Source organism: Crinia signifera, chromosome 6 (assembly GCF_055691185.1).
Source record: "Crinia signifera chromosome 6, ASM5569118v1, whole genome shotgun sequence".
Taxonomy (NCBI): domain Eukaryota; kingdom Metazoa; phylum Chordata; class Amphibia; order Anura; family Myobatrachidae; genus Crinia; species Crinia signifera.
Window position 1 is genome coordinate 224,472,142 of NC_139222.1, and position 22,241 is coordinate 224,494,382.

A 22,241-nucleotide genomic window follows, 5' to 3' on the forward strand; every position below is an offset into this window, starting at 1 on the left:
GTTACAACCAAGTTTGTAAAATAGCTTTACAAGCTGCTGCGCCAATGGCCAGTAGGAGACGTTTACCACCTTGTGGTATATGAGTATTAGTAGGAAGTATCCCAAATAAAGCCCATTCTGGTGTTATGGGGATATAATTAACCAAGGTAGTTGTGGCGTAAACAATAACCTGAAGCCAAAATCTACAAATGATTGGGCAAGACCAAAGACAATGATGTAAATCAGCAGGTTGAGTGCCTTATTTGTAGCAATTTAAATTTCCTATTGAATCTTCTATGAGGAGATACTATAAATAAGCTCTATGCAGTATATTTAAAAACATGGTAGTGTAGGAAGAATATGGTAGTAACGTACAAGCCCTAGCATGAGAACGAATTTGGTCTTTTGATGATATGTTTGGAAACTGAGACCCAAGGAACTAATACCCCTTTCAGACATACTCGAAAATCCCAGGTTTTTGCACATGAACGTGCATCCACCTGGGATTTTGGTATGTCTGAAAGGGTCAACCTGGGTGTTAAAACCCATGTCTCCGACCGTTCTTTTTACCTGGGTTGAGGACCCGGGATTTACGACCCTGTTTGACCCTTTCAGACATCAGAAAAACCCGGGTTTTTTTAGCAAATTACCAGGTAGAACTGCTTCACTCTGTAATTTGCTGCTATAAGTGTAAAAGGGTGCAGGTTGCACCCGTGAAAATGACCCAGCAGTCAAAATGCCGGATAATTCCCAGGTAGTATGTCTAAAAGGGGTATAAATTTGTAAAAGTGTTATCTGGAACAAATACTTCTCGCAAGCAGTTATAGATTGTTGAAATGGCTCTACTTGTTAGGGTCAAGTTTTTTTTTAACATGGTATCTACTGAATTGTTCCAGTCCAAATCTGAGAAAAGTCTAATAACAGAGCTAATATAGTGTTGGGCCTGGAGAAAAGCAATGGGAAAAGCTGCCAAGGGAGGGTATTGCTCCTTGAATTCCTGGAACGTGAGAGGCCTAATCGCAGACCTATATCAGTTTGCCCACAACATCCACACCTTGTGTTCCCTAAATGTTGAGAGGATGAGAAGCTTGTCCATTTTGAATTTTAGGATTATCAATAAAAGTAAGATACAAAGATGTATGTGCTTTCAGTCCAAATGTATGCCTCAATACATGCCAAGTTTTTCTCGTATACCAAAGTAATGGGTTATCTCGTAACAATGGTGGGATTTCCTGATAATGCATGTGGAGGAAACTGGTAAGATTATTATCTTCTAGAAATTATTTTTAAAGAGATGTTTGTGTGTACATCTCTTTCGTACAGCCAGTCTTTTATGTGTCTAATGTATGTATGAGCCGCATAAGAATATAGTTGAACGTTCGGGAAATTGATTCCTCCAGTAGATTTAATTTGTTTTAATCTGTTTAAACCTATCGGTGGATGTATACCTTTCCAGATAAATTGTCTAAACTTAAAGTTAATTAACTGTGCATCTTTGTTAGAAATCAGAAAGGGAAGGGCTTGTATGGGAAACATTAATTTAGGAAATGAAATCATTTTGATCAGATTCGATCTACCCATACAGTATATGGTAATACTGTAGAAGATTTTGCCATCCCTCAAGCTATGCTGAAATAGAACATATTGCTGAGGAGAAGTTAAGGTCATAAATGAGGTGAGGATTACTAGAAATTCGTATTCCCAAGTATGTGAAATGTTGTAGAACCCAAATTATTGGAATATCTGAAGTAAAGGTAATACGATAGGAAGGGTTTTCCAGACCCGGTGCTATTGATTTTGAAGTGTTTTACCTCAAAACCAGATACTGAACCAAAATCTGTCAAGAATATTTTGAGATTCCGAAGGGTCAGAGACCCAGAAAACGTCATCTGCAAAATTTGATTTCTTTGTTTCCAATTTTTATACCTTGAAAACAGGTACTGTTTTGCAAGATACGTAGCAAAGGGTCAATAGCTAGATTAAATAAAATAAGAGAAAGGGGACACCCCTGCCTCGTTCCTCTATGCATAGTAATGGCTTGCTGCAGCATCCATTTATTAATAAAGAAGTAGAGGGACTAGAGTATAAATATTTTATACAATTAATGAAGGTAGGGTCAAATTGTCATGACTGAATTATAGAAAACAAATGGGGCCATACAACTGTCAAAAGCTTTTGTTGTGTCTAAATTTAGAGAATGTTTTGAGTGTGGCTTTCCATGTGATTTCACTACTGCTGCTATCGCAGTTCTGATCCCATTTACTAATGTGTGTATGTGTGCGCTATATAAGAAACTGTTAATAAATAATAAATAGTCTATGCTACGTGAAAAATTTAATGAAAAACTGCTCACACATCCACAGTGATGGGCATAAAAATGTAAACGCCTTGTATTAAAACTCATCTTTGTTTTGCAGTCTGTCCCCACGTGCCTCTCCTTTTTGATTTTAACCCTTTGCTGTGAGAGATCCTTAAAATATTGCTGTGAGAGATCCTTAAAATATCCACTAAGAATGCCAGCGCCGCTCACAGCGACTGTTCTTTTTTTGGGTGCAATATTTAAACTAACTTCAATGAATCGACTTGGCTGTATTTGTATTTATTTATACTAAAAGAACAGATGCTGTGAGTGACGCTGGGAGAAACTCTTTCAATGGGACTGCAGCACCAAGTCATTAGAGTAGCCGAGTCTAGACTTTTGACTGAAAATTAATGAAGTCCTTGTTTTAGACAAGGCATCTTGTTTTCTTTTTAAACGCTCTATAGTAAAACTGCCCATGCTGAAAATAATGACACCTACTTTCATGTAGCTAAAGCTTTAGTATATAAAGCTAATTTGTAAAGATGCTGAATTTATGGCCGCTGCTTTAATTAGTTTCTTTCCTTTATACAGGTTGAGTGTCAGACATGATTAAGCTGTACACAAATAGTAGCGTTCTGTCTAGAAATGCAAAGCGCAAGAACATGATTCATGTCAGTGAGGACTAGTAAAAAAAAAATATATATATATATATATATATATATATATATATATATATATATATATATATATATATATATATGTAAATGTTTTTTTTTTTTTTGCAAGCTCTTGCACTAGTCCTCCGGGGACCTAGAAATTGGCATAGGAATGTGAATACAAAGACGCGTCATGAGCAGTGGTTTGGATTACCGCGTCTATGTGATCAGAGCCACCAACTACGGCTTTACAGAGTTCCGTAGTTGTTACTACACACAGAACTGAACAAACAACAGATCATTTATGCCCCTTTCCCACTGCAGCTAAAAAACGGTAAATTGCCGATTTTCAGCGCAATTTACCGTTTTAAGGCTGCAGTGGGAAAGTGCCAGAGTTGAAATACCGTTTAAAGTGAAATGGTATTTCAACCCGTTTTTTAAAGCAGAGTCCTACACGTTAAAATAACGTTTAAGAGGCAGTGGGAATGCCTCTTAAACGTTATTTAGCCTCCAGGCAGTCCCAGTGCCTGATGAGAACTAGTAGTTCTCACTTTGTGCATGCATAATAATGAGCTGCTCATTACATATGCGCATATGTAATGAGCGGCTCATTGTTATGCACGTGTACTCATTACATATGCGCAAAGTGAGAACTACTAGTTCTCATGAGGCACTGGGACTGCCTGAACCCCGCATGGACCCTGCATCCCCGTGCAGGTAAGTACAAGGGGAGGGGAGGTGGGGGCACAGGGCAGGTACGGGGGGTTAGGCACTCTTTACACTTGGGGGGGAGGGATAAGGCACTCTTTACACTGGGGGGGGGGGGGTTAGGCACTCTACATTTTACACGGTTCACTGCAATGGGAATGGTACTTAAATGGTATTTAAAACGGTAATCTGCTGCAGTGGGAATGCTAATACCGCTTTAAATACCATTTAAGATTACCAGTACTTTAGAACTGGTCTGCAGTGGGAAAGCAGCATTACTGAAAGCTGAATAGATTGGCACAAACAGCATCAAACTGAAATGATGCTGTGTGGAAAGAAATAGTTATTTGATAAAATGTGTTATGATAACAATTAGTCACAGCTTTACTGATGGAAATGAACGTTTCCTAGTCCAAAACGGAAATAACTGGCCGAGTGATCCTACAGCAGAATGAGACGGATTCACTTTCCCTCCATGTGTTGTTTTTGGCAGACAGTGTTTCGGCCAGAGAAGCCTCTTCCCTTTTCCTTTAGGCAATGCTCTGTATCTGGACTTACATTTTGGTGCAGATTCATAGTTGTTTTCAGTATTCACAGTGTTTTATAGTTTGCATTTTGCCCACAGTGCTTCTGTTAATATTATAATATCCGCACATTCATATTTATAAGTGTTCCGCTGCATACTGCAGAAAATAATGTAAACTTTGTATTCCTTTTGCAAATTCAGCCGTTTTTATAGCTTGTGTGTGTGTGTGTGTGTGTGTGTATATATATTGCTAGGGATTTTAAACGCTTGCTTTGCATGACACGTTTTCCTTGTTGAAAATTGTGATGCACAAATCATTACGTAATTGCTTATTTAGTATCGATTTAGTCATTTGTACATTTTATAAAAAAAAAAAAACTATATAGTTTTCAGACTGATTTTTATGATCTTAGCTTTCTGTTGTGGGCCCATGTTTTATGAAGCAGGGTGACTCATCTACACGAGGCAGTAGACACATACTGGAGCTTTCCCAAAGCACTATGTTCTTGCAGTTTTTAAGTACTGTATCTACATTTGCTTTGGTTTGACAGGTTGGCTACAAATCTCACACTGTAATAATGTTTTTATTGGTACTTTTTCATCTTTGCGGCCACCATTTACTCTACGGAACTTACATAACATCATCATCCCCTCGCTTTGCTCGCCACGCTTCGGCCTTCGCTCGCCATAACTTTACTAAAGTTAATAGATGGTGACGTGGACACAGGATTTCTAACAGTTCCCTTGCTGAAAATCCTTATGTACCGGGGGACAATGGTGAATATAACGGCTAACGTAACTGGCGTAGCGTTGGCCGCAAAGATGAGGAAGTTCCTTTTTTGGTTGCACCATTGAAACTTTAACCAGCCCTATGCTAGGTGCAGGTAATCTGTCTGGGTATGGACTCCAATATGAGAAATTCAATGTCTATAGACATGACTAATATCATCATCAACACTCCCATAATTTTTGCCTGATTAGTAGTATGCTGTCTGAATCTGTACTGTACAAAAATCATCGGTACAGCTGCGTTGTGCTTGGATGCAGGTGTTTTCAGGGTGGGATTGGGTGCCAATGCATGTGCCGCCCCCAACGTAAATTTTTTCTTTACTTTTTTTATTGCAGCTGAAGGTGAGTAGCGGGATGCATTGTGTCATCTTGCCACGTTTACTGTGCACACTCTCCATGTATATGCCTGTGTCTGGGAGCCACCTGCTGCTAGACTACATGCCAAGGCTCTCAGCTGATGCAATGCCCCTTCTTTTACACTACAGTGTGGCTGCAGCACCTACTTATGAGATCCATCCTATAGCGCAGGGAGTCGAGGCAGGTTTGGGGGGTGGCGGAACTATAGTCTGTTATCTCCCTGGGATGGCCTCACCAGGAGCCTCTAAAAAAAAAACAATTTTCACTCTTGCCAAAATTGGTTTATTTCCAGCATGGAAGGTGGTGGTGTTTAATTACCATGGCAACACAGCTCTTTTTTCCGCCCACAGGTCAGCAGCAGTTGGTGTAGAAGGCTGGACACATGCATATAGATTTCAGTTTGAACACACCCCACCCAAATCCAATGCTCCTTTCATACCGCACTAATAATGCGAGTCCTACCCGGGCCACTATGTTTTTTGTGAAAGGGTCATTTGAAAAAGCCTGGGTCCAACATCCTGGCATTGCGATCCAAATTAAAAGAATGGTTTTACCTGGCTTGGACCCGGGTTGCTGGGCAGTGTAAGCAGGTAACACGGGTAAAGCGACCTGGGTCCCGTTCACACCATAGGGAGGAGTAAGGGTCAACTCCAAGTGCTGCCTCCTCCCCTGCCCCCCCCCATAACCGCAGGTCCACCCCCACCCCCCGATGACGTGGTCCCCCCAATGACCAGTGTCCAAATCCTGGGTGTGAACCAGCATTTGCGATGTGAAAGGCGCATTACTCTTTGCACATGTTACATATTCTACACCTGCAGTGCAGCATGGTTTTGCCCCGTTGTGTGCTTGCTAGACCTTGCAGCCTTTTCACTTATGAAAGTATACATTCATAAAACAAAGACCCATTCATGCAAAATCTATTTTAAAATAACTTTTATTGAGTTTTTAAGTAAAATTGCACTTTTCTGCTTTATATTATAAATTAGGACGTTATTGACCAAGACTGGCAGGGGGCTCTTACAAGCTTGTGAGAGGACCAGGGCTATTTTTGTGCAGGCTCCAGCAGGAACTGTGGCCCTTATTCTAGTTCACTCTTTCTGACAAAATATTCCTCAGATGGACAAACCCATGTGCACTGCAGGTGAGGCAGGTGATACTTGTGCAGAGATAATTAGATTTGGGTGGGGTTTTACACCTGCCTCACCTGCAGTGCACATGGGTTTGTCCATCTGAGGAATATTTTGTCAGAAAGAGTGAACTAGAATAAGGGCCACAGTTCCTGCTGGAGCCTGCACAAAAATAGCCCTGGAGAGGACTAAGCTGGTGGTAGTCTTATGACTCACAAAGAGTCATCCTTCAGCACGCAGGAGAGGAAAACTCCCTTGTAGGGGAAACCTCTGGGGACCCTTGGATGAAGCAGGAGGCTATGCAGAGCAACATTACCAAACATAATGAAATACTGTATAAACCTGGCAGATTAAAATATACATCAATATAAAAAGAAACATACAAATATACCCAAATCGCTAACATGGCTGATGTCCTTTAGTTAGCTCCTGTCCACATCTACCGATATTACCCAATTCACATGCTTAACAAAGCGGCAGAAATGCCCAAGCTCACCTGAATGGAAACAATATTGTGATTGCTGTGCTGTTCTGCTAGAACCTCCAGTGATAGGAAACCAGCTCAAGGTCATATTTTATGGTTGACAATCTCCAAGTCTGCAGGCACATCCAAGTGAGGCACCTTGCCTGTGACCAGATACTTACCTCCCACAGGGAACTCTCCCTTAGAAGGCTGGGTATATATGAGGAAACATCAGGTTGCAGGAGACGTATCTGGAGGATGTTAATATCAGCAGTGGTGATGATGTGTCTGTATCCTGGGTGTGTAAGAGACAACAGCAAAGCGTTGGTAAACAGTAGACCGTTACCATTAAGACATCATAGCAAAACCTCATTTGTGTTCTACATTCCTTAAAGGAGAAGCACTCAAGATCATCTCCTCCATAACACCAATGCTTCCTATTATACACCTATCATGTAATACACATATCATGTAATACACATCTGTCTCTCTACCATCTCCATATTTGCCAAATTGCATTCAATCAGTCGGCTCCTACAGTATCGCCTCTCTCATTTCAGTAATCTGCTGGTTTTGTCTACTGTCTATTTTTAAAGACTGCTAATGGAAAACAAACAAAAAGATTGAAATAATACCAAAATAAAAATAAGATGAGAACAATAAAAGAATAAAGATTAAAACACAAAATTACTGTTTTAGGATTTGTACTTTGATTTAACATTAATAATCAGGCCAAGACTATTTATTTATTTCAGCACCTCTATGGGGTGTGACTAAAAACAAGTGATGTTACATCAGTGTGCAACAGTGGCAGATTGGAAACTAAGGGGTAGATGAATGAAGCAGTGATGAGGGAGGAGAGGTGATAAAGGGGTACTTTATCACCAGCCAATCAGCTCCTGACTGTCCATTTTTAAATCTAGTTACTTAACAGTTAGGAGCTGATTGGCCGGTGATAAAGTACCAGGCACTTTATCACTTCTCCTCCCTTATCACTGCTTCATAAATCTAACCCTGAGTGTGGCACTTGAAAATATTGTGGAAGTGTAGCCATGGCAGCATCTCTGGATAGCTGAGATTAAATAACAATGAATGGGAACATTGCAGTGTAATGAGTAGAGACAGGATTATATGCATTTGCATATTTGCATATGCATTTGCATATTTTGCCCATTCTCACTGGTTATTGCATATTTTACCTAAAATCTAGTGATGGTGCATATTTTAGGCCCAGCCCTCTTCCCACCCGCAAGTCACAGCACTGCTTTGCCCTGCTGCTGCTGGCCAGGTAGTGGTAGAGTGTGCAGGCTGGGGCAATATGTGCAGAGAATTAGGAACCTTTGATGTACGCTACGTCTGACACTCTCTAGGCTGTCAATCCATGTTGATAAAAGTCAGTCGGGCGGATGTCATTATGAAGCTCCTGAACCTTTACCTGCCCCTGGCCTGGGACTTTACACCAAGAGACTTCTGCAGCAGAGGAGGCGGGTGGAAGGGTTGTGACATCACACGGCGCGGAGAAAATGCTGTGTCACAGTGAGTATGCGGCGCAGGGAGGAAGCCTTCCACTGCGCCACCCTCACACGCTATGCTGCGCGCTGGAGATGAGGGTCTGTGCAGTTCTTGCAAGAAGAGCTTTGGACGCTGCCGTATGCTGTAGCAGCCAGCATACTGACATCTGCAGATGCTGGGGGCCTATTTTTGAGGTTTATTTGCAACTAATTGTATGCTGATTTTTAAATAAATAAGTTAAAAATGACTTTTTTTATTATTTAATGTAGCATATTTTAACACTTTTCATGCATATTTTAAGTATCTTTCATGCATATTTGCATGCATATTTCAAGCTTTTTTTGTTGCATATAATCCTGTCTCTAGTAATGAGTATGGTGGGCTGTCTGTAGGAGGTGTGGCCACGTGTCCTAAAACAAAACAGGCATCATATATAAGTTGGCCTATTGGGGATCGTCGCTGCAGGACAATTGACACATCTGCCCATTTTATTATTATATTCCATTCCTGATTTAAGGTGAACTGCAATTACACATCAGAGCAGTATGACTTGCTGGTGCTTTTAGTGGGAAACTGTCGCACTGATTACACCATGGTTAATGCCTATTACAATGCTCCGGCAAGTAAGAACATTGCAAGCGAGGGCAATTTTCACCACATCAGTGAGCACAGCCACTTGATTGAAATACCTTGTAGCCCAAATGGGGACTCTGCGTGTCTGCCATGTGCGGGTGCCGGATGGGTTCCCGACAGTCGGGATCCCGACAGTCAGTTACCCGACGTCGGCATCCCGACTGTCAAAACGCCGGCAGCCGGGTGACCGACGGCCACCCGCTATTTTCCCTCGTGGGGGTCCACGACCCCCATAGAGGGAGAATAGAATAGGTGGCTCGTGTAGCGAGCCACCGTGCCCGCAAGGGGCTTTTTTGCACTCGCCATGCTGTCTGACTCCGGGCAGTCGGGATCCTAACGTCGGGATAATGACTGTCGGGATCCTGACTGTCAGAGTCCCATACCACACCCGCCATGTGCTGTTTGATGACTGTTGCATTCACATTGTTTTGGGTAATATATATATTTTTTTTTTCTGTGCTGGGTTCTCATTCTTGTTGTGTCTCCAAATTTGTGTAAGCTGTAGCAATGATATCCCTGTTTTAATTACCTGTTTGTCCAGAATTATAAAAACATTGTGGATAACTGAAAATTAAGGTACTTATGTAGTATCTGGGCTGCCGATTTTTTGATTGTATGCCTTAAGTTAAGGCATACAATCAGATGCGATGCGATGCGATATCGCATCGCATCGCATGCGACCATCGGATGCGATGACCCGATTTTTCCATAGGAATCAATGTTAAAATGGACTGAGTCCATTTTAACATGGAATTCAATGGGAAAAAGGGGTCCTTTTCATACCCCTACTATCCAAGTGGGCATGGAGTTGGATATAAACCTGTGGCGAGCGTAGCGAGCCACCGAGCCCGAAGCGTGGCGAGCGGCCGGTATTCTGTGTCCCCTCGCGGGGCTCGCTACGCTCGCCACGCTTCGGGCTCGGTGGCTCGCTACGCTCGCCACAGGTTTATATCCAACTCCATGCCCACTTGGATAGTAGGGGTATGAAAAGGACCCCTTTTTCCCATTGAATTCCATGTTAAAATGGACTCAGTCCATTTTAACATTGATTCCTATGGAAAAATCGGGTCATCGCATCGCATCGATGGTCGCATGCGATGCGATGCGATGTGCCCGATTCGACCCGATTTAGAAATCGGCAGCCCAGATACTACATAAGTACCAAAATTAATTCTAAAACACCTGTGTTGGCTGATGGAATTGGATGTGGAGGAAACAAATGTTTCCTGTCAGTATGACATCAAGGCATGAATGACATACAATGTGAGACTGATGTAAGTCTTCCTGCACATTAAAAGAGATGTTAGATTTACATAAAGGGCTAACAGCTGGCATCAGCTCTGTGTGTGTACAGAGATCCGCTTCAGCAGGGGAACGTGATCAGGCGCTGGACATCTTTAGGCACTGGGGGTGGATAGTAATGGTATTGCTGTTACAAAAAAAAGTTTTTCTTTGACTTGGGATAAGGGTGGAGATTGCTATATCTACAGTATACCTTAAAATACAATAACTGTTAAGCAGCCCATACACGCTGCGATGCGGGCTGTGCGTTCTGTGCTTTGAGGTGCGCACTCCCGCTGCACCTCATCGCACAGTACAAAAAGTATGTGCTGCACATACTTTTTGTACTTAGTTTTCATCGCATTGCATGCACAGGCAATGCAATGCGATGTGATGCGTGCTAGTTAAGCACCGAACGCACGCCCGTATCGCAGCGTGTATGGCCAGCATAAGACAGTTGTGTCTACATAGAATCCATTTTTTTTACATAAGCGCATAGTAGTTCCGCTGAGCAATAACAGACATCCACTCAAGCGAAGCCAACAGCAAATGCTAATTTAAAGTAAAAAATAGTATAGTGACACATTGGAAGGGGGATTTTAAACAGTGAGGTCCAATTGATACGGGGTGAGGGTTGTGGCACTGGGATTTAAAACCACAAGGGGTGGTGCTTGATAATGCCTGTGATCCTCGTTCACTGTAAAAAAGGGGGGGTTTGAATGAAACACTCCCTAAGGATATTTGTTTTATATAAAATAAATAGATGAAGCTGCTTTCCATGGCATCATAAGCAAATTGGATATCACTGCACAATAGGGTTACCACCTTTGCGCAGAGAGATTCCTGGACAGTGGCTCGCCCCGCCCCTTCATCCACCCCAGCCCTGCCCCTAGATCCGCCTTATAATTTTTTTAAACCTTGGCTTCAATTCTATTCTTGATTTTGCACACCATAATGCCACATATGCATTACGTCACACACCGTAATGCCCTTTACACATTATACCACACAACATGATGCCCGTTACACATTACTCAACACACCGTGATGCCTATTACACATTACTCACCACACTGTGATGCCTATTACACATTACTGAGCACACCGTGATGCCCATTACAGATTATGCCATATACTGATGCCCATTACACATTATGCAACACACCGTGATGCCCATTGCACATTACTCAACACACCTTGATGCCCATTACACATGCCACACATCGTGATGCCCATTACACATTATGCCACACCGTGATGTCCATTACACATTATGTAACACACAATGATGCCCTAAACACCATAATGGCTATTACGTGTTATGCCACATATATGCTGCTTACCTACATGTTAACTGCCAGGGGTTTCTTGATCAATGCCAGGGCCTTCATGCTTGATGCCACAAGGGGTTACATGCTCATTGCCACTGGGTAGTGAAATGCTCATTGCCACTGGGTAGTGAAATGCTCATTGCCACTGGGTAGTGAAATGCTCATTGCCACCGGATAGTGAAATGCTCATTGCCACCGGGTTGTGAAATGCTCATTGCCACCGGATAGTAAAATGCTCATTGCCACCGGGTAGTGATATTCTCTGCCACGGGGTAGTGGAATGCTCGTTGCCCACGGGGAGTGGAATGCTCGTTGCCCACGGGGAGTGGAATGCTCATTGCCCACGGGGAGTGGAATGCTCGTTGCCCACGGGGAGTGGAATGCTCGTTGCCCACGGGGAGTGGAATGCTCGTTGCCCACGGGGAGTGGAATGCTCGTTGCCCACGGGGAGTGGAATGCTCGTTGCCCACGGGGAGTGGAATGCTCGTTGCCCACGGGGAGTGGAATGCTCGTTGCCCACGGGGAGTGGAATGCTCGTTGCCCACGGGGAGTGGAATGCTCGTTGCCCACGGGGAGTGGAATGCTCGTTGCCCACGGGGAGTAGAATGCTCGTTGCCATGTGGGAGTGGAATGCTCCTTGTCACGGGGAGTGGCGTAATCAATGCTCATTTCCAAGGGGGAGTTTAAGAGCAGTGAATGAGCTGACATTGTGGCGGCAGGCATCCAGGTAAGCAAAACCTGGCTGTATCAGAGTAGGTCCGCACTATTTCAAACCTCGCAGTCCGACATCAGAAGTTGCTACTCCCAATTGGCTGCCAGACTGCGAGCTCCGATTGGCTCACAAGGCGGCACATGATTTGAAATAGCCGGCCCAACGAGCAGGTCCGTGGCTATCTCTCCCAAAGCATCTCCTCTCATCTCACCATCGAAGTGGCGGCGCGGTTCCCGGACATTGTATATGAGCGCCACCTGTCCGGACTCTGGACACCGGGTTTAATTACTGGACTGTCTGGAGTAATCCTGGCAGAAGTGGGAAGGTCAGAGCAGAGGTCTCAGAAGCCAGGCCAGGCCCAGCCAGTCAGGAGCAGCAGCTGCAGGACTCACGCAGGCCAGGAGGAGCAGATGGGTTCAGGGCAGGAGCAGAGCCTATGGCTGCTAGAGCAGGTGCTCTGAGCTCAGTCACACCACAGTCAGGCAAGCCACAGGCCCACACAGGGAGTACTGCACTAGGGCAGCGGAGGGTTCAGGAGGACACTCTGGGACAGCCTGGTGGTGTCAGCCTGCCCTGGAGAAAAGCAAGTTAGGAGGCAGGAGCGGAGGAGGCTGAGTAGAAGCGCAAACTTTAAGAGACAGGTTGCAAATGGCATAAGTGTCCGGTCACAGAGGAGCGACAGCGTAATGGGTAACAGAGCAGCTTCTGGCCTTGAACTTTCTTCTGATGCTCCAGACAGGAACCCTGCAGACAGTGCTGCACTTACTGGCACTGGCAGTCCAAAATCCGCCGTGTGATGTAATGACCCTCATCTACTTAGGGATTGCTCTGGGGCCTTATTATGGCCCTGGCACCATGCCACATGCAGTTGCCCAGAAAAAAAAATATATTTTTTTAACACTGTTTTTGATGATCATTGTATTCAGAATAAATGTAACCAGCAGGACTAAGAAAGTGTGACTACATGGACCTAATTCATCCATAAGCCACATAGATGATCTAGATGACCATAATAAACATGATTAATATATGAGGAAGTAATATGACTGCAAAACTTATTACAATAAAAGTATTAAATATTAATTTCATAGTATCCCAGTTCACTTGGGAACATAATTAATATATTCAGACAATATAATTGCAAAAATTAAAATTATGTAATTTATCCATATACACTCCATATTAATATCACAGTGTCACGTAAAGTGCAATAAAATTCCTAAATGTGCATACTGTGATCACACAAAAGTCCATCAATATGCAAAGTAATAACGGGTAATGTTCATATTGCAATCGATCTCCTATTCAGGTTTGTTTGTTAGACAAATCCAGTCCATCCATAACAATAATTGCAACATGCATGATTAATGTGATGCTATGCTGCTTGTAAAAGCGACATCCATAAAAGTGAGACACACATTCCACAAAGGTTTTTTCCTGCCGGTTCCTGTACCACTGCCATGCCAACTTATGGGTATAAACCACTACATACATTAACAGTACCAGAAATAAAAAAATTCTTGTTCTAATTTTTCTATGGACACTCTTCTGGTGCCCTGGTATTTGTGATTTATAGCTACTGTACAGATCCCATTTGCCTCGATCAGACAGTGATTTATGTAATATAATAAGACATGTGTCCAAGCGCATACACTGCCAACGATTCAAGGGAAAAAACAAGATCTATTATTGAAAATGCGAATTGGACAGAAAACAACACAATTTGTTTTAAATGGTAAATAGGATCACCAATGGGGCATAAGGATCAATTAACTATAAAAAACTGTTTTTTTTTTCTTTCCAATATCTCTTTGGCAATGTTGACTAATGTAATCGTGGTGGATGGTCTCTTAGAATGAGCTTCATCTGTTATACCCCTTTTACACCCAAATCCTGGATCCGACCCGGCATTTGGAGCACTGATCCAAGCCAGGTCAGATCCAGGATTTTCACCGTTTACACTGCGGTGCCTACCCACAGTGTGAACAGGGGCGGTGCTTGGAGATGACATCATCTCTAGGCGCCGGGACCGCCAATCATCTCGCTGGTGGAAAGCCCAGCACCAAGATAAGCTGCTGGGCTGCCCCCAGCCCCTGTGCACCCCCCAGCCCCTGTCAGCGAGGTGAATGAATGCTACACACAGGCATCCATTCACCTCATCCCTGCCTCCGCTGCTGCCTGCAGTGTACAGCAGACAGCAGCGGATGCTGTGTGCACCCCCCAACCCCCATGTTGACCGCAGGATGCTGCGGTCCCGAAATTGGGCTTCCCCCTTTGCTTTAAACGAGAGCCAGGTCAGATGAACCAGCGTACCCATTTACACTGCCCTCTACCAAGGTCCTGACCGTGTTCTACCCTTGTCAGGACCTGGGTAAAAATCCTGTGTAAAGGGGTTAACCCAGTGGTAGCCAACCCTAGCCCTCGAGAGCTACCAACAGTTCACATTTTCCAGACAACCTAGCTGCTGCACAGCTGCACTCATTAATCACTGACACGTTTTAAAAGATACACAGATGGAGCTAATTAGCTCACTTGTGATTCTGTGAGGAGACCTGCAAAACATGCACTGTTGGTAGCTCTCAAAGACTAGGGTTGGCTACCCCAGGGTTAACCCCTTTTACACCATCGCTGACCTGGGTCTATAAGGGAAAAACCTGGATTTTTGCGGCAGTGTCAAAGGGGTATTTCTCGCGTATTACCCTCTTTGAAGTGCTTCTACCAACGAAATACTGCAGCATGGCTAATTATTTCTCCACCACATGCTTACAGTAACATTTCATGACTTTCATTTCTGCTTTTTTTCCATGTTTAACACAAAATTCAATTACGCATCTGACGTAATCTCACAGAACGTCTACCTCATTCGCCATAACAAAAAGTACGACGATCATCCACTCACTGTAACCATACAAAGAAGACTATGGCAGTCCAACTGTAGGGTCAAAAACATCCATGTATGAACTTCACAGTAACAGCCTAGTGTTACCATGTTTACCTATGGAACAAAAACAGAAGCAGTCTTATTACTTTTTAATCATCCCATGTGTGGGTGTGTATATATGTATGTATGTATGTGAGTACTGTATTTAATCTATAAATATTTTTAATAGCATCAATCTTTAGTATAAATTAATTGTCAAATGTTCCCATTAAATGGTTGTTGATGTATCTCTGTCAAATGTTTTTTTTTTTTCAAAGCAGGGTGCGACTTCAAGTTCAGTACAATGCACTCTGCCCCTACCCTTTCAGTGCTGTCCCTGTGGGAAGAGGCAGGAGGGAAAGTGCTGCAGCAGTGGTTTCCAAACTGTGGCCCTCATTCTGGTTCACACTCAAAGCTGTGAAATTTGCAGCTTTGCGTGTGCTTAAACGCCGCCCACATGAACACCAGTCTCCCCCCTCGCATGCCGAGTTCCCCTGTACATGTGCGAATGGATGTTTGGAATAAACATCAAACGTCAAAAATTCTGCAATATATCGCATGCACAAAAAGCACTCCTTTTTCCATTCGATTCCGATAAATCACAGGTGCAGACCGAGCAACCTAGTAGCTCCTATACGACACTCACGGGACCGCACATCGGATCGGATGGAAAACACAAACGATGTAGCACTTTTCAGAGGCTATATCGAGCCGAATAGTCGTAATCGGACAAAATCGTTCTAGTGTATGGGGGCCTTAAATATCTCAGATTGTTTCTCCTCCTGGATCACATATTGTAGGTCCCCACAACTTTCTTTTTTTAATAGCCCAGTGGATAGAGTAACGCTCTGCTGGTACTTTGTCACTCAAGACTGTCCTGTCCCAGGTTTCTAAAGTTGATATTGGAGCTTCTGGGTATAAGTGTGGTGTCACCGAACTAGGTTTGGATGTTCCCGGCGATGGTTTTAGCTTTTCTGGAATAAATTTGACAATTTCACAATGTGTTTTTCTTCTGAAATATGATGCAGCACTGTCCTTTTTATAAGTATTTTTATGTTTTAGGGACAATGCCCAGTAGAATAGCAGCAGAGCATTTGTTTATGTCTCATATACCACATAATCTTTTAGAGTAGTAGTGCTTAATTTTTTATTTTCCTTTTTTTTTACGCAATACGTTTTTATTGGAGAAAAAGTGACAGTACATATTATATAGTACTATAAACCTTTCCATATAAAAATTACAAAGTACTGATTTTAAAGTGACAGATGACAAATACACAACAAAGGAGAAAGAGATGGGGAAGAAAATAAATATATGATATAAATAATACAAAATGTATTCATGACATAAAAAATAAGAAAACAATAACAAATCGTATTATATACACCTTACTAGACTAAAATAGGAAAAATTGGGTCTGTAAACACCCATAAAATAGAGTAACAACAAGCTGCAATTGAGACAACAATGTGTTCAGTGTATAATTCAGACCACACTGTAAGTACAGTTTAACATAGGAATGGGGAACCTTTGGCCCTGCAGCTGTTGTTGAACTACACATCCCGGCATGCCCTGCTACAGTTTTGCTATTTGGTCCTGCCAAACTGTTGCAAGGAATGCTGGGAGTTTGCAGGGAGTGAGAGCTGAAATAAAGGCAGTAGCCATACGTGCCTGAATGAAGCTACATTTCAATAGCTCCATTGGGTGCCCTCTAGTGGCTGCCGGCGCACAATCATTTGAATCCGCCTCCTAGAGTTTCGATTTTGTGACTACGCTGGACCATAAATGATCATTTTTGTCAGGGTGGGTGTCAATATAGGACAAGAGCTGCTCTCTTAGCAATTAAAATAGGACCAACTATATACTTGTTGTGATGCTGGACTGATTGGGAAGTGGTGTAAAAGTGTGGACCGGAGAGTAGAAGAAGAGAATCTCACGTGACCTGCCAAATCAATTTGACAACCTCAACCAATAGTGATTTGCATCACAGAACACATCCAAAAAATATGGATATGTCCACCATTCAGCTTTTTTTCCAGCAGAATTTTAAGGATTCTGGACAGATTTTTTTTATGTATCCGTTTAAATAGCATTTCTGAATGGTTTATACATTTGGACATGTTAAAAATGTTTAAACAGCCCATTCCAATTCTCTCAGTAAGAGAAATTTAGAGATCTGTCTTCGATTTAGTTTCTTGGTTAGGACAGACGGCCTAACCAAGAAATGTCCTAATTAACCTAATTCTTAGTAAGAGCAGTGAATTGAAGTAGTAATGGGTGGTGGTTACAAACAAGGACATCCTGCAATAAGACGTAGGTAACTTAAGGCCGGCCCATACAAGCCTGCCAATACACACTGGGCGATTTTCGGCTGAAAGCTGCTCAAAACACCAAGTTTTAATGGCTTTCAGCTCAAAGCCGCCCAGTGTGTACGGGCCGGCGATGAGTGGTGAGCGGGGAAATGCAGGGAAAGCTTTGCATGGATTTGCATAGCGATGCACTATGCAAAGTCGTCTGCCCCACCCCACCCCCCCCCGCTGACAGCGCCGGGCAGGGGGAAAGCGTCTCAGTGTGTATGCACAGAGCAGCTTTCCCCCCCAGCGATGACTGTGGTCATCACTGTCCATAATCGCCCAGTGTGTATGGACCTTAAGGCAGGAAGCCTGGCAAGCATATGGATAATGGGTCTGACATGTTCCATTAAAAATCTAAACGCTCATAGTAATCAGTTTTTAAAAATATGATCTGAGGGGCTATTGTATAGGGCAGGAATAGGGAACCTTTGACGCTCCAGCTGTTGTCGAACTAGACATCCCAGCATGCCCTGCTACAGTCTTGCTAGTTGGCCATGCTAAAACTGTTGCAAGGCATGCTGGTATGTGTAGTTCCACAACAGCTGGAAGGCTGAAGGTTCCCCATCCCTGGTATAGGGCCAAATTGCCTTCAAAAGCAACACATGAAAACCATACTTAGCAAGAACCTTCGACATGTATAGCCAATGAAGCCTTGCGAAAGAGCTTCTAAAAGGCTAAATACTCTTCTGTTATTGTTGGTTGCCTAGCCAAAATTAACCTTTTCAACCTATTTTCTATAAGTTTAGTAACAGACCTATAATTCTAGCACAATCTTGAGTCCAAGTTCCCTGATTTGGGAATTCTAATGTTCTGGGCCTCTAGCATTTCTTTAAGAAATAATTTATGGAACACATAGTTAAAGCTATCGACCAGGAGAGGGTGGACAGTGGATCGCAAAGATTTGTAGAAGCTATTAATGAACCCATCAGGTCCAGAGGCTTTATCATTTTTAATGGATTTTATTGCAGTTTAAACTTCATCAGCTCCGCAGAGAAGATATAAATGTGGCTGCATCCTTGAGAGGCAAGGGAGGTTATAGAATCTAATAATCTGCCAATGGTGGTTTCAGAGGATTGAGGAACAGTCATCATTATTGAGAATTATGTAAAGCTTAATAATAACAAGCAAATTGCTGTGCAATATCTTAGGGGTTTCGGGCACTTGATCCTATCGATCGCATTCTTTCCCCTCATTTTACATGCCAGTAACCTACCAGAACTTTTGTAGAGAAAAAAAATTGCTTATTTAATTTAGCAATAGGTTGTTAAACTTGAAAGAGGTGGGGGGGGGGGGGGGGGATTTAGTCTATGATGAACCTCAACTGGAGCCGAATAAATAAAGGCTGTAATTGGGCTTCTGTTTATGTTGAGCGAATAACGCTACTGCTTTATAATAATATGCTACTGGAACCTCTTGGTTGGTCTTATGGATGATACCTCGAACGGAAGCCCCTCGTAATACTGCTTTTAATGCACAACCGTGCATTAAATTATCTCTAAGTAAATTATAGCTTAATTCACTATTTTCCTAAACTGTTATGAAGTCAAATTGAGGCACTGATATATCTGTTTCTATTTTTTTCTATAGGAATCCTATTTTGTGCACGATCATACAGCAGTAGAGGCTTCGGGAATGTAACTTGAATCCACATGACTTTTATCAGAAATAAATGCAGTAAGCTCCTCTGGTGCATCTCTGGAGTAAACAGCTGGATAAAACTACCCATTAAAAAACATGACTTGTGACACAGTATCGGATACAAGACTAGGCAAAACAAAGCATTCGACATCTGTTCCAAAACAAACTATTTTCCATGGTATCCGTTTTTTACAAAAACTATGAACTTTCTCTTAGGTACAGTACATTTTGTATCTGGTCTGTGACTGACAAGACTAAACAGTAAGATGACCTCTGAGGACATAACAGCTTCGGCTGATTTACCACCAGTGGCCGGGAAAGTGATATCTTCTCATTCAACTGGAGATGAAAATTCTAAGAATACTTTGGATTCTCGTGTTATAATAAGATCGAGTACAGCACAAGAACAAGACAACACTGAGGCTGTTAAATGCTTAAATATGTTTGAAGGGCATAATGTTCACAGTTCTGGGACCAAGTCATTTTTAATAGCAGGGAAAGGTGAATGTAGAGCAAATACTAATGACAGAGATGTTCTACATGGTAACACTTGCACATCCCATTCACTTGACTTTATGAACATTAACAGCAAAATGTTCGAGAGATCTTGCAAAGCCAACCTAGGTTTTAATCAGTTTTGCAAGTCCTACAATCCCCTTAAAGGAAACAATGTTTGTCTTGAGCCGAAGATTCCTGCTGTGTTAACAGAAATTAAATTTAAAGTGGATGGGTCTTCAGCGGAGGGAAGGGCATTAAAGGGTCAGTTAATAGTGAATGATCACTGCACAGATGGTGTTCGTTGCATTCCAGCATTGCATATAAGTTATTCCACTCAGAAGAGCGCTTTATGTTCCACAAATAACCAGTGTATTTTAAGCGACCGTTTACAGACAATGAAAACAAATTACTGTGACAGTTTTGTCTCCAGCACATGTCACTCGGATGAGCAGCGTGAAAGCTGTGAGGGGAACGATGGGCACATAGGTTTTTATGAAGCCAGTCATATTGCTAATAATCAGCCAAGACTATGTTTTGAAACAAACTCAGTATTTTCTGGAGATAATACCAATGGACAGAATTTACCATGCAGTATGTCCTCAAAGCCGCCTTTACAATGTCAGGATGGCTATGAAAGCTGCATGGATGAAATCGATCCTTTCTCACGGAACAGGAAGGACCGTTCAGCTTTGCTGATCAGGCGGTTTTGTAAAAATTACAAAAACGTGAAAAAGTCTGTTTATACAGGGACAAGCGCAATTGTGAAATCTTTGCCTTCGGGTCATATTGGAACTAAAGCTTGTTGCTTCGTTGAGAGAAATCAAGAAAGCGCGAATGAACTGAAGTGGAGTTGGCTGACAGCTAAACACTTAACTTCCGTACATGGGTCAGTGAGAAGAAAAGATTTTCTGTGCTACTTGGTGAATTTGACAATGTGTCAGGTATGTTTCTTAGCTCCTGTTTATGTGGGTTTTTGTCTGTTTTATGTGGGGTTATTTTTTTTTTTTGCTACCAGATATCACTTTAAGGGATAAATTTACTATTAAAGATGGGATGTTGCCTATATCAACCAATCAGATTCTACTTATTTATTTAGCCTTCTAGAACAGGGGTGGGGAACCTTTTTTCTACCAAGGGCATTTGGATATTTATAAAATCCTTCGGGGGCCATATAAAAATTATCAGTGGCATATACATGTGGGCATTGTACACAAGGGCAGCGGCATATACATGTGGGCATTGTACATACATGTGGGCATTGTACACACGGGCAGCGGCATATACATGTGGGCATTGTACACATGGGCAGCAGCATATACATGTGGGCATTATACGCACAGGCAGCGGCATATACATGTGGGCATTATACATACGGGCAACGGCATATAAATGTGGGCATTATAAACGTGGGCATACACATAACAGTTCTGCCCACCACTGCAGAGACACCAGGGCTGGCTAATTAATGCCCAGCAGTGTGTGGGTGATATGGATGACTGAAAGATCCAGAGGGTTGTCATTTTATGTGGAGGACATAATCACATAAACCTGTTTGGGGGGACACCCCCCCCCCCTTCCTCCACACTGTCAGTTTTATGAATAAATGACAACCCCCTGGATCTGTCAGTCACTGGGGAAGGGAGGTCAGCATGAATGAGGCTGCTGGTCACTGGGTGGTTGGGTAAGAGGAGCAGCACAAGAGGCAGTCAGGGAAAGTGATGAGCCGGGAGCAGCATTTACCTTTACACTTCATAGGTATTAGCTCCGGCTGCACAGCGTGATAGAGACTGCTGCTGCTGCCGCTGATGGACTCTCCATCCTCTCGTAATGCTCCCGCCCATGCAGTGCATGGCGGGTGCATCACAACACTCGCGAGAGTTTCCAGGTCCCACTTCCTACTGCCCGCAGTGATTGGCGGACGCGTCACCGTCACAGCCCGCAGTGATTGGCGGGTGCGTTGTCTGCATAGATCTCCCCCTTATCTCGCCGGGCGGGCGGCTGACCGGCAGGTGCATCACTTCCAAGTTCCAACTGGAGGGTAAGCGGGCATGCGTGTAGGCGGCAGGCGGGCCGAGCAAAATGGGTGCGGGGGCCATATCCGGCCCGCGGGCCGGAGGTTCCCCACCCCTGTTCTAGAATATAATAGATAGAATATTGATTGGTTGATATGGGTAACATCCCATCTTCTCTAGATTGCCCATCTCAGTAAATGCCTTTTTTAACTTGGATTCCCTATTTACACATTTTTGTTGTTTTTAAAAACGTTTCTGGGAAAATGTATTCAATAACTGTATCCGACTCTTTTTACTTTTTTACTAAGTGGCCATGTGCAAACTCTGTGGTGGCATAGCAATTTGCATAACTGCTAACAATCCTAAAAGTGTGTTTACAAAATGTAAGTTTATTTTCTAGGAGAATTGCAATGATCTGGACTTTTCAAGATATTTAGCAGAG

General features: G+C 42.9%; 1 protein-coding gene across 10 annotated transcripts in view; it reads left to right on the top strand.

The window, feature by feature from the left end:
* PLCE1 (phospholipase C epsilon 1) overlaps positions 1–22,241 on the top strand; it is a 280,982-nt gene that overhangs the window by 23,749 nt on the left and 234,992 nt on the right. For all 10 annotated transcript variants that reach the window (XM_083149001.1, XM_083148999.1, XM_083149004.1 and 7 more), the window contains exon 2: positions 19,239–20,728. In XM_083149001.1, the coding sequence (XP_083005127.1) occupies positions 19,556–20,728 (1,173 nt within the window). In that variant the 5' untranslated portion in view covers positions 19,239–19,555. The remainder of the gene's footprint in view (positions 1–19,238; positions 20,729–22,241) is intronic.